The sequence below is a fragment of the Hyperolius riggenbachi genome, chromosome 9, assembly GCF_040937935.1.
Source record: "Hyperolius riggenbachi isolate aHypRig1 chromosome 9, aHypRig1.pri, whole genome shotgun sequence".
NCBI classification, from domain to species: domain Eukaryota; kingdom Metazoa; phylum Chordata; class Amphibia; order Anura; family Hyperoliidae; genus Hyperolius; species Hyperolius riggenbachi.
Genome location: NC_090654.1, coordinates 151,166,984 through 151,180,735, shown reverse-complemented (window position 1 = coordinate 151,180,735; position 13,752 = coordinate 151,166,984). Strand labels below are relative to the sequence as shown.

General features: G+C 43.2%; 1 protein-coding gene across 1 annotated transcript in view; it reads right to left on the bottom strand.

Annotated features, from left to right (window-relative positions):
• Positions 1–13,752, bottom strand: part of LOC137533574 (meiotic recombination protein DMC1/LIM15 homolog) — a 603,524-nt gene that overhangs the window by 161,531 nt on the left and 428,241 nt on the right. Inside the window, exon 6 of the mRNA XM_068254935.1 lies at positions 12,569–12,621. Coding sequence (XP_068111036.1) covers positions 12,569–12,621 — 53 coding nt within the window. The remainder of the gene's footprint in view (positions 1–12,568; positions 12,622–13,752) is intronic.

Sequence of the window (13,752 nt, the reverse complement as noted above, 5' to 3'; positions counted from 1 at the left end):
CCCATATTGCATGATCATGTATTTTGTACAATTTGTATGTATAACTTTGTTCTATGTGTATAACCCTATGTATGTCATCCTTGTATCATTGTATATATTTATTGTCCAGCGCTGCGTAATATGTTGGCGCTTTATAAATACAATAAATAATAATAATAATAATAATAATAATAACTTACACTGTATATTTAAACATGTCTTACGATATTCAATAGTTCTAACTATTATGTTGACTTTCTCTCTGATGTACATTTTCTTGTTGCTTGTTGTATTCTGTTATACTCAATAAAATGTTTTAATACAAAATATTTACTTGCCATATCCTTCTGTATTTTTTTTTTATCATTAAAATTTTTATTTCGTTTTTAAAACAGTAAGAAAAGGGTATGAAAATAATAGTAGAAAAACATCAGGAACACACCCAGAAGCAATGATTATGAATAAGAACATAGAATATTAGAATATCACATCCCCACCCACTTTACTCTATAATTAGAATCAGTTTTTTTAGGCAAGCACGACTGGGTTGTACCTGGAATAGGATTTGGAAACAGCAGGGCACAGTAGAAGTAACACAACACAGATTTAAGGCTCTGCCTTTGACATGGGAGACCAGGGTTCGAATCCTGGCTAGGGTCAGTACCTATTCAGTAAGTACCACCAGCCTGCAAACTAACAGGATGTAAGCCCGACGAAGGCTGCAAGGCCGAAAGTTTGCTTATTTTTATTCATTTTTAGTTAGCCAATAAATGGTATCATCCTGATTTAAAACTTCTTGCTATTCAGTAAGAAGTCTTTCGTAACACTGCAAGATGGCCCCTTGAGCGCACCTTTAGTGGCTGCAGCTCTTGAGCGCTTCGAGTCCAACAGGAGAAAAGCGCTATACAGTATGTTACAGATGGTAATAACAGTAATAGGAGTAGAACAGCCTGTGGCTGCAGGTAGAGCCTCCTGATACAATTAAAGTGACAGCACGTGCGAGGACCTTTGCATTATCAGAAATTGCAAGGCCCAAATCCAAGTGTCTCAGCATGCATGACCGCTAAGTGCAGCTTGACAAAGAGCACCTGTCTTAGAAATGGCTGCAGGTAGAGCCTCCTGATACATTTAAAGTGACAGCACGTGCAGGGTGTAGCTGCCCGCCCAAGCCAATCTAACAACTGAACAGCGTAATTCATTGTCACTGTTTAATATAAGAAAAGTTGATAGCAATTTAGTGCTAGTTTTCAGTACAGAACAATATATATATACCTATATAGGTCTGTTGTATGATAAGCAGAAAAGTTAGCCTGCTGTTAAAGTTTATTTGTGTGTAGAGTAACAGCCTGCAGCATCAGCTATAATATAGCTAGCTAAGCACACGACATTACAGGGTTAATCTGAGTACTCCAGTCACCTGACACTCTAGTCCAATCAGAACCCAGCCTCACTCTGAGATCTTCTAGAATCTTCTATCCAGACATGCCAGCAGCCATCTTACAGACAGAATCTTCAGAGCTTATGAGAGAGACAGAGCAGAGAAACTGCCCTTAAGATCCTATGAGGCCAAAATAGGTGAGCTATCTTGTTTTATGTGTACTGATTCATGCTGCTAATGACAATGTTAGTGGTTATATGTTAGAGTCTATACTGAATACTGTTTTGTATGTTTGCCCCTAGTTCTACTGCTTTCTACGCTTGAAATCACTTTCTACCACTTGAAACTGCTAAGATCACATTCTACCATGTTCAGCCACCAATAATACTAAAACTGTGATCATCTTTATTCCTGATTCCCTACCATGATGATGTTACCAATAAAGAAAGTTATTTTTGTACCAGCGGTATGTTCTTAAAGTCTTTCAAGGATCCGAGGACAGTTACAGTAGAACTATTACCCTCTGAGGAGGCGAGAAGACGCATCAGAGGTAGAGCAGAAGCCATACCAAGTGTGCCTCAGAGTGTAATTGCAAAGCCCTTAAAGTGACAGCGCGCAAAATGTCAAAAAGCACTTTAAAGCTAACCTGCCTTCCCTGTGGCCACAGAGTTCACAAAACACCACAGTAGAAGCAGAAATAGAGCCAAGTATTGCACCCAAGTAGATGTATGCCTTTCCTGCGGCCTTCAGAGTCACAGCATTGCCACAGTGAGAGTGCACATATCGACAAGCGCGCCACCACACAGAGTGAAACAACCACATGCTACAATTCACCTCGAGCAACCGCACACAATCAGAGCAACAATCCTCACTGCTGCATCTCTGCAAGTAAAGACAAAGACACAGCTGCATCTCTGCAAGTGAAGACACAGACACTCACAGCTGAATCTCTGCAAGTAAAAACACAGACAGACTGCATCCTGTAAGCAACTACAAGCAAGTCAAAGTCCCTCACCTTGCATCTACATCTGTAAAGACTGATCCTGAGTGATTCCTAACTTCTGTTTCAAAAGACACTAATATTAAATCAGCAGTCAAGTCACTGTATCCTGCTCTTCATAAGGTCAGAGTTTCCTGTTTATTCCTTATTGATGATTATGTGCTGAATTTGGCACATCAAGAGACATTTGCATTATAAGGACTTTATGTGTATTTGAACAAAGTTATTATTCCTTTGTGTTTAACTGCTATTTAACTATTTCAGGTCAAAATGTCTGTTTATAGTATTTCAATGCCATTGTTAGAGGGTGAAGAGTTAAATAGTGAGAGATATTCCTTACAGCAGAAGGTATTAGAGTTGAGGGAAACCTTAGAGGCAGAGATAGATCCTGAAGAGATAGAAAGGATAAATTGTGACCTAAAAGAGTACCTGTCTAGGATAGAGAATTTAGAAGTTGAGCTTAGGGAGTCTCAGGCAGTCTCAGAACAGATAGGCCAGTTGAGACAGTCATCTCGTGAGAGAAGACCTACCCCAAAAATGCTAGAATATATGCAACAAGAGGCTGCACAAAGAGAAAGGAAATTCAACCAAATGTACATAAAATGGAAGACGCACACCAATGAGGTTCGCATGAAGCTAAAACTAGAGTGTGCAGAGGATGAATTATCCAACATGATGGATGCTGTACAGAAGCATGAGTTAGATATGAAGACAATATATGATGAGCTAAGGTCACACACAGCACCCTCCCAGGACATTAAGAGGAAGATCGACACCTGCACTGCAATAACAGCAGATTTATTAGGGCTTATGAGAATACGATCAATTGAAACCGACTTTGATGCAGAGACAGAGAGGACAAGGCTACTACAGCTTTATAAAAGGGATTATGCCAAGTCTGTATATGGATCTACAGTTTCAAGAGCAACCTCTTCCAGCAAGCATTCTAGCCACTTATCTAAGTGCACAAGTACCTCAGCCAAAAGGGTAGAAGCATCTGCACAACTTGCCGCTAAAAGAGCTGAGATTGAGATGGAAGCTGCAATTGATGCACAACGTCTACAATTAAAAAAGTTGAAAAACCAAAGAGACATTAAGGTCATGGAAGCTAAACGTAGGGTATATGCTGAGGAGGAAATAAAGGAGAATTGTGATAGATCCAGAGCAGCACTACATGAGAGAACAGATCCCTGTCCTTCTGTCCTCACTGACGAAAATAGAAAGAAATCTAAATCCGTGTGCAGTGAGAGAACAGATTCCTGTCGTTCTATCCCCACAAGTCATCATAGTGACCAAGAAAATGTTGCAGCTATTGCTCAAGCAATACATGAGACAATGGTTCTTACAAGACTTCCAACTCCTGAACCCACTGTATTCTCAGGAGACCCACTGAAGTTCATAGAGTGGAGTACAAGCTTTGAAGCACTTATTGCACGTCGCTGCCCCAATTCAGCAGACAAGTTGTTCTACCTACAGAAGTATGTTAGTGGAGAAGCAAAGAGTGCTCTTGAAGGTAGCTTCTACAGGAAAGATGAAGAAGCCTACAAACAAGCATGGGAAAAACTGAATGCAAGGTATGGTCATCCCTTTGTAGTACAGCGAGCCTTCAGAGAAAGACTTAACAGTTGGCCAAAGATAGGCGCTAAAGAGTATGTTAAGCTTAGAGAGTATGGTGACTTCCTGCAAGCATGTAGCAACGCCATTCCACACGTAAAGGGTTTGCAAGTACTGAATGACTGTGAAGAAAATCAGAAAATGTTACTTAAGCTACCTGACTGGGTGACCTCAAGATGGAATCGTCATGTAACTAAACAGTTAGACCAAGGCAAGGAGTATCCCAGCGTTGAAGAGTTCTCTTCGTTTGTCAATACAGAAGCACGCATAGCATGCAATCCAGTGTCATCCCTCCACATTCTGAAACCTTTGGAAGGAAAGCCAACAAGAGAGGTAAAGCGTGCAAAGGCAACTTCATTTGCAGTCAATGCAGTGGATAAAGGCAATGATACCAAGGAGAGTAAGCCTAAGGTCACTGATGTGAAGAACAGAGAGAAAGTACAGACGGATAGTCGCACATCTCTTCAATGCATGTTCTGTGGAGAGAACCACTCCATCTACAAATGCCAACAAATGAAGGAAAGGTCTGTAGAGGAGAAGAAAAAATTCATACTGGATAACCAGCTCTGTTTTGGGTGCCTACGAAAGGGACACAGTGCCAAGGACTGTAAGAGAAGAGCCACCTGTGGCATTTGTAAAGGACATCACCCAACCCCATTACATGAGGAGCACCCAAAGAAGGATAAAGCTTCAACACCCAGTACTCCAATTGAGGGAGAAAGCGTATCCACACTATCCTGCTGTATGGTTGAAAGTGAGAGCAAGAATACTTCAATGATCATCCCAGTGTGTATCTCATCTCCGGGTACAGAAAGTAAGGAAGTACTTGCTTATGCACTACTAGACACACAAAGCAGTAACACTTTTATTGACCAAGAGGTCTGTCAGAAATTGCAAGTAGCCATGGAGCCAGTGAAGCTTAAGCTCTCAACAATTATGGGAAAAGACTCATTGGAAGATAGTCAAAGAGTCACAGGACTAAAAGTCAAGGGACTTTGCTCAGATGTCAGAATAGATCTACCTCCGGTCTATACAAGAGACTTCATACCCCTTGATCGTGAACACATACCTACCTGTGAAACAGCTAAAAAGTGGAAGCACCTATCAGTAATCTCTCATAAAATACCCCCTCTGAAGGAGTATGGTGTTGGGCTTCTGATAGGTTATGACTGTTCTAAAGCACTGATGCCACGACAAATTATCGCAGGAAGGGATGATGAACCATATGCCATCAAAACTGATTTAGGATGGAGCATTGTTGGAGGGGCACAACAGGCTGCAAGCTCAAGACAAGTAACCGGGTTATGTCATCGCATATCTGTCAAGATGTCACTAACTCCAAGTCCTGCTACAGTAATCAAGATTCTTGAGTCTGACTTTGCAGACACCAGCTCAAAAGAAAGGAGCATATCTCAAGAAGATATAAAATTCCTACACATCTTGGAAGGAGGCATTGAGCAAAACCAACAAGGACATTTAGAGATGCCCTTACCTTTCAGAAAACACCCTTACCTTCCAGACAATAGGAATCTTGCCTTGGTACGACTAAGACGTTTGGAGAGGAAGCTGGGAAGAGAGCCAAAATTCAAAAGTGACTATTTTAAGTTTATGGAAGGCATCATCCAAGACGGAGATGCAGAAAGAGCTGACAATCAACCAGACCTGGGAAAAGTTTGGTACATTCCACATCAAGGTGTCTATCACTCGAAGAAACCAGACAAGATCAGAGTGGTATTTGACTGCTCAGCAAGGTATGATGGTGTTGCATTGAACGATTATCTGCTAACGGGACCAGACCTCACGAATATGCTGTCTGGAGTTCTCTGTAGATTTCGGAAATACCCTATTGCTGTCATGTGTGACATTGAAAAGATGTTCCATAGGTTTCACGTGAAAGAAGAAGATAGAGATTTCCTGAGGTTCCTATGGTGGGAGAATGGAAATACTAATGCAGAGCCTGTAGAATATCGCATGAAAGTTCATCTGTTTGGAGCAGCATCATCCCCAGGTTGTGCCAATTATGGTATGAAACACCTTGCCAGTCAAAACGAAAGAAGTTATCCATCTGCAGCAAACTTCATTAAGAAAAACTTTTATGTCGACGATGGACTTATAAGCCTGGAATCTGCTGACTCAGCGATCAAATTAGTGAAAGAAACCCAAGAGTTGTGCACAAAGGGAAATCTGCACCTTCACAAATTCATCTCAAACAACAGAGAAGTGTTGGTAATCCATTTGTGAATCTGAACGTGCATCAGCAATGGAAAATATAGACCTCAACTATGATGATCTTCCAGTCCAGAATACACTTGGCCTGAGGTGGGATGTTGAAAAGGATGAGTTCTTCTTTAAGGTCTCTATTAAAGAGAAACCAGCAACAAGACGTAATATTCTCTCCATGGTAGCTTCTGTGTATGATCCATTGGGATTCTTAGCCCCAGTGATCCTCAGAGGAAAAGGAATACTCCAAGAGCTGTGCAGGCAGAAGCTAGGTTGGGATGACTCTATAACAGAAGAACTGAGGCCAAGGTGGGAGAGTTGGATTAAGGATTTGCCAGATCTTGAAGGGGTCAGAATACCAAGGTGCTTCGCACCCTACAACTTTGGAAAGTATGACAGAATTGAACTGCATCACTTCTCAGATGCTAGTACTTACGGTTATGGCCAATGTTCCTACATCAGGGTGATAAGAGATGAAAAGGTACATTGCTCCCTTGTCATGGCCAAGACCAGAGTTGCACCTACCAATGTTCTCACAATACCAAGACTGGAACTAGCAGCTGCTGCAGTTTCTGCTTCAATGTGCACGTTCCTGAGAGATGAATTAGAGTTTAAGATAGATGAAGAGTACTTTTGGACAGACTCACAGGTGGTTCTAGGCTCCATAAATAATGAAGCTCGAAGATTTCATGTCTTTGTGGTGAACAGAGTTCAAAGAATTAGAGAAATTACTGATCCAGACCAGTGGTACCAGGGGCGTTTCTAGGGTCCCTGGAGATCAGTGGCACCTGTGGGCACCAGGAGGGGAGGTATATGCGGCGCGCTCAGCGCGCCGTGGCAAAAAATGGGCGTGGCCATGCGGTGAGTGGGCGTGGCCATGGGTGGGGCCAAATGTACATGAACTTAGCAGCGGTGTAAGCTACGGATAACGGGCCTGCCCATCGAAATATTGGACGGAGCCCCCTGTCCTTTATTTCGATCATTTACAATCAGTATAGGCATAGATCAAAGATGTATACGCACATACAATTTTGATTGGTCAATCACTGACCCCCAATTTCCCACCCCCGTGCAGTAAGTGGGCCAACAGACAATGAATTTTATGAACAGAGCTAAAATTGGCTAATCAAAATTGTATGTGTGTACCAGGCTTTACAGCTAATACTGTACATACTGAAAGTAGCAGGGATCAGCATACAATACAGCTGGTTTACAATCAATAAAGGCACAGAGTAACACCTTACACTGTACACACTGGAGGTAAATCAGCACACAGTGCAAGCACTAGAGAACAGCGTATACTGTACATACTGTAGGCAGCAGAATTCAGCACACTGCAGCTAGCGTGCCAAAAATATGACGATCACGTTGTGTGGCGTGCTTATCGCGCCGCACCAAAAAATGGGTGGGCCATGGACCAGAATATAGGTGTGGTAACGGGTGGAGACAAATTTACATGAACCTAGCAATGGTGGGACATCAGATTAGGACAGTGGTGGCAAACCTTTTGGAGGCCGAGTGCCCAAACTGCAACCCAAAAGTCACTTACCGGTATCTATCGCAAAGTGGCAACAGCAATTTAAACTAAATACTGTACAAACGTTTTAACTCATACATGAACATTATGGAAAATCCAAGTTGAAAATAAACTGTGAAGATAAACAATTTCATCCATCCTACTCCTGAAAAATGTATTCAATTTTTTAGAACCTCCCAGTTTTATTTTCTGTTCTAAAACGCTAAAAAAGTAGGTTTAATGCTATTGTCTCATATGATAAGGATTCAGCTTTTCCCATAGTCTCGCAGTTAGCAATCATGTGATCCCCAACAAGACATATTCAGCAATCATGAGGCCCCCAACAAATCAGGAGGCCCCCAACAAGACAAATTCAGCAATCATGAGGCCTCCAACAAATCATGAGGCCCCCAACAAGACAAATTCAGCAATCATGAGGCCCCCAACAAGACAAATTCAGCAATCATGAGGCCCCCAACAAATCATGAGGCCCCTAACAAGACAAATTCAGCAATCATGAGGCCCCCAACAAATCATAAGGCTCCCAACAAGACACATTCAGCAGTCATGAGGCACATAAATAGACAGCATTTCACATAAATAGGCAGAATGCCCCCTTAATATGGTAGCCCCCCCAAGTTAGGTAGTGAGTGACAGGGACCCCCAGGTTAGCTAGTGAGTGACAGGCACCTCCAGTTAGGTAGTGAGTGACAGGGACCCCGATAGTGAGTGACAGGGAGCACCTTTAGGTAGTGAGTGAGTGCCAGGGAGCCCCTTTAGGCAGTGAGTGAGTGCCAGGAAGCTCCTTTAGGCAGTGAGTGAGTGCCAGGGAGCCCCTTTAGGCAGTGAGTGAGTGACAGGAAGCCCCTTTAGGCAGTGAGTGAGTGACAGGAAGCCCCTTTAGGCAGTGAGTGAGTGACAGGGAGCCCCTTTAGGCAGTGAGGTAGTGACAGGGAGCCCCTTTAGGCAGTGAGTGAGTGACAGGGAGCCCCTTTAGGGAGTGAGTGAGTGACAGGGAGCCCCTTTAGGGAGTGAGTGAGTGACAGGGAGGCCCTTTAGGGAGTGAGTGCGTGCCAGGGAGCCCCTTTAGTGAGTGAGTGCGTGCCAGGGAGCCCCTTTAAGGAGTGAGTGAGTGACAGGGAGCCCCTTTAGGGAGTGAGTGAGTGACAGGGAGCCCCTTTAGGGAGTGAGTGAGTGACAGGGAGCCCCTTTAGGGAGTGAGTGAGTGACAGGGAGCCCCTTTAGGGAGTGAGTGAGTGACAGGGAGCCCCTTTAGGGAGTGAGTGAGTGACAGGGAGCCCCTTTAGGGAGTGAGTGAGTGACAGGGAGCCCCTTTAGGGAGTGAGTGAGTGACAGGGAGCCCCTTTAGGGAGTGAGTGAGTGACAGGGAGCCCCTTTAGGGAGTGAGTGAGTGACAGGGAGCCCCTTTAGGGAGTGAGTGAGTGACAGGGAGCCCCTTTAGGGAGTGGGTGCGTGCCAGGGAGTCCCTTTAGGGAGTGGGTGCGTGCCAGGGAGCCCCTTTAGGGAGTGGGTGCGTGCCAGGGAGCCCCTTTAGGGAGTGGGTGCGTGCCAGGGAGCCCCTTTAGGGAGTGGGTGCGTGCCAGGGAGCCCCTTTAGGGAGTGGGTGCGTGCCAGGGAGCCCCTTTAGGGAGTGAGTGAGTGCCAGGGGAGCCCCTTTAGGGAGTGAGTGAGTGCCAGGGGAGCCCCTTTAGGGAGTGAATGAGTGCCAGGGGAGCCCCTTTAGGGAGTGAGTGAGTGCCAGGGGAGCCCCTTTAGGGAGTGAGTGAGTGCCAGGGAGCCCCTTTAGGGAGTGAGTGAGTGCCAGGGGAGCCCCTTTAGGGAGTGAGTGAGTGCCAGGGGAGCCCCTTTAGGGAGTGAGTGAGTGCCAGGGAGCCCCTTTAGGGAGTGAGTGAGTGCCAGGGAGCCCCTTTAGGGAGTGAGTGCGTGCCAGGGAGCCCCTTTAGGGAGTGAGTGAGTGCCAGGGAGCCCCTTTAGGGAGTGAGTGAGTGACAGGGAACCCCTTTAGGGAGTGAGTGCCAGGGAGCCCCTTTAGTGAGTGAGTGAGTGAGTGAGTGACAGGGAGGCCCCCTCTCTAGCCGCCGCCGCCCCCCCCCCCCCCCCTACCTCTCAGCAGACCTCAGGATCAGCGGCGACCCGACCAGATGTACGAGCGGGCGCTGGACGCACCCGCTCGATATGCGGAAGTGATGTCACTTCCGCATATCAGTGCGGGCGCTGGGTCCTAGCGCCCGCACGATTGGTCGCCGGCTCGCCGCCTGATCCTGAGGTCTGAGACTGTCAGTGACGCGGCGGCTGGAGGGAGCCGCTGAGTCTGACAGAGGGGGCGGCCGGGCGGAGATCCGTGGCACCCCAGGAAAGATTGGGGGCACGTGCCCCCCTAAAACAGGGCTAGCGACGCCCCTGAGTGGTACTACATTGAGTCAGAAAATAACCCAGCTGATCATGCTTCAAGAGGTCTTAAAGTTTCAAAAATGAAGGACTCAAACTGGTTCACAGGCCCAAAGTTCCTATGGGAAAGGGAAATAGTACCCAAGAAAGGTTTCCTAGAGCTATCAATGTGTGATCCCAAAGTGAAGGTCATTCAAGCCTTAAACACAACAGCCAAGGACCAACAATGGCATACTCCTAGGAGAAATGTTCAAATAAACAACATAGTGATGGTCAAAGAAGAGGACATACCCAGAAATAGATGGAGAATTGCTAAGTTCAGAAAGGCAAAGACAGAATGGTGAGAAGAGTGAAATTACAGATGGGAGATTCCAAATTAAGTAAGAGAGGAGAACGTCTCACCACTCCACTTATACTAGAACGTCCTATCCAAAAATTGGTTGTTCTTATCGAGAATAATAAAGGCCATTCCAAAGTGCCTAGCAAGAAGGAAGAAGTAAAATTCCCTTAATTTATGCAACCCAACTCAACAATTAAAGCATAAATTAGAGGTAATTTGGTGGGAGTGTAGCTGCCCGCCCAAGCCAATCTAACAACTGAACAGCGTAATTCATTGTCACTGTTTAATATAAGAAAAGTTGATAGCAATTTAGTGCTAGTTTTCAGTACAGAACAATATATATATACCTATATAGGTCTGTTGTATGATAAGCAGAAAAGTTAGCCTGCTGTTAAAGTTTATTTGTGTGTAGAGTAACAGCCTGCAGCATCAGCTATAATATAGCTAGCTAAGCACACGACATTACAGGGTTAATCTGAGTACTCCAGTCACCTGACACTCTAGTCCAATCAGAACCCAGCCTCACTCTGAGATCTTCTAGAATCTTCTATCCAGACATGCCAGCAGCCATCTTACAGACAGAATCTTCAGAGCTTATGAGAGAGACAGAGCAGAGAAACTGCCCTTAAGATCCTATGAGGCCAAAATAGGTGAGCTATCTTGTTTTATGTGTACTGATTCATGCTGCTAATGACAATGTTAGTGGTTATATGTTAGAGTCTATACTGAATACTGTTTTGTATGTTTGCCCCTAGTTCTACTGCTTTCTACGCTTTCTATGCTTGAAATCACTTTCTACCACTTGAAACTGCTAAGATCACATTCTACCATGTTCAGCCACCAATAATACTAAAACTGTGATCATCTTTATTCCTGATTCCCTACCATGATGATGTTACCAATAAAGAAAGTTATTTTTGTACCAGCGGTATGTTCTTAAAGTCTTTCAAGGATCCGAGGACAGTTACACAGGGGCCTTTGCATTATCAGTAATTGCAATGAAATGAGTGACTTTCCTGAATTTGGTTATTGCTTAAATTTGCATAATCACTATTAGAAACAAAATTACGTCCATTTTCATAATTAAAATGACGGTTTCTATACAAAACACGAAATTACGAAATTTTGTGTTAAACGCAAATTTATGTCGAAACACGAAATTACAAAATTAGAAATTTGCTTCGTAGTGCCAAAATTTATTTCCATAATTATGTAAACGTGAAATTACGCAAATTTTGGCTCAACACTAGCCTTGTGGTCCTGGCAGAGATGGCCTAGAATCTCCGGAGCTGTCTGAAGAAGCTATTACCTAGGTGAACGGCCCTCAACGAACCCCTGCATTTATTTTGCTGGAGGCATGGACTTAAAAAGTAGGAGTGGCTGTTTATTTCACTACCCCATTACAGTATCCCTCATTATACTGTCTACTTATTCTGGGGCTTTTTATTGATGTGCTCATTATTTTGACCCCCAATTTAGAGTTTTGTTTTTTTTACAGTATCCCCTAGTTTAATGTACTCTATCATACTTCCCTCACAATGGGGGGAAATGCCAAGGGACCACTGCAGAGTACTCAAGGAACCCTGGGGTTCCAGGGGACCCTGGTTGAGAAAGGCTGCTCTAGAGTGCAGTCTGGTGTTGTAGATAAGGTCTAAAGGGGGAAGGGGTCTCCCTATTATTCTGTCCACTGAGCTGATCTCATGCTCTCTTCTAGCCACCTCTACTTTTGCCTCCTCCACTTGCATTTTTGCCTTTCTTCCAATCTGTCTCTCAATTTCATTCAATGTTCCCCATGTCTTCTCATTATTCTTTCCTACTCTTTGATCTTTCTTCACTCTCATCTCTTTTTACTGCATGCCATTCCATTGCTCTCATTTTCTCATTCTTTCAAGCAATAGTTCTGATCCTTAACACATTTGTTTGAAAGGATGCATTTTAATGTGATAAACAGAATAAAAGCTTACATTTGAATGTATGGATTGTTAAAATATAATCTTACAAACCGTAGGAACTTACACATTTTTGATAGCACTTCTTTCCACCTTACACCCTACCTACTAACTCATTCTTGATACTAGATGCACATATTTTTGCTAGTAAAGTATAACTTACCTCCAAATGTCTCTGTGATGGCCATGCTTTCAATTCCACCTCCTAGCAGCTTGCTAATAAAAATGTGAAGAATAATAGTGAATTAATATATACACACATAAACATAAAACAAAACACTTGGGGGTTCAAAAATACAAATCTGCATCTGCTTGTACTCAAGTTTATAGTCTGAAGGTGGCCACACCATTTTTTAAAAATATCTTTTCAGTTCAAGGTTAACAATCAATTTTTCTGATTAATTGTAACATTCAAAAAAATCTGACCAATGTTCAATTTTTCCTCAATTATAAAAAATATGATTGTTGGGAGTATAAATTGAAAATCTACCCCACACCATTCAATTTTTACAAAAATGTATTCGAAAAATACACCACTCCCGATCAACTTATATCAAATAAAAATTGGAAATCCAGATTTCTTGATAAAAAAGAAAAAGACATTTTTCAAAATCCGATTGCCATAAATCAGATCATTTTATTGTATTGTGTGTGGCCACCTTAAAAGGAGTGGTGTACAGGGTACAATAGGAGACCTGGGTTTAAATCTCGGCTCTTCCTAATTCAGTAAGCCAGCACCTATTTAAGAGTTCTTGGGCGAGACTCCCTAACACTGCTACTGCCCACTGAGTGCACTCTAGTGTCTGCCTCGCAAGTGCTTTGAGTCTGACAGGAAAAAAATCGCTATACAAATACTGGAATTATTATTATTATTAAAGTGAAAATAAACTGATGAGATTATATCTATAGTCCTAAATTTAAATTGGTCTTTTCTGGAATTCTATTGCTTTTTTTCTATCTGAAAGTTAAAGTGTAAGTTGAAAAAAATGAAAGTTTTGTCTCAGTTAAATGACAATATAATAGTTTAAGAGAGGTGACGAAATGTGGCACTCTGTTATTCAACTCATACTGGATTCCAAGTTCACCTTTGGTGGAGGGGTGTTACTCCATCTTCTCTTCCTGTCTACAGAGAGCGACTTTTAACCCAAAAATGGTCGGGTCTAATCTCCCCACCTGCTGTTACAGTGGCTATAGATGGGCCAAACTGTTCTGCCAGCGAATAGTTCATAATGAAAAGGAGTATTTGAAATTCGCGTTTAACACAATTTTTTTTTTTTTAATTTGCGTTCACATTTTTTCCATAGAATTTAATGGCAGGCGTGCGGGCACCGACTTTAGAGGTTAATA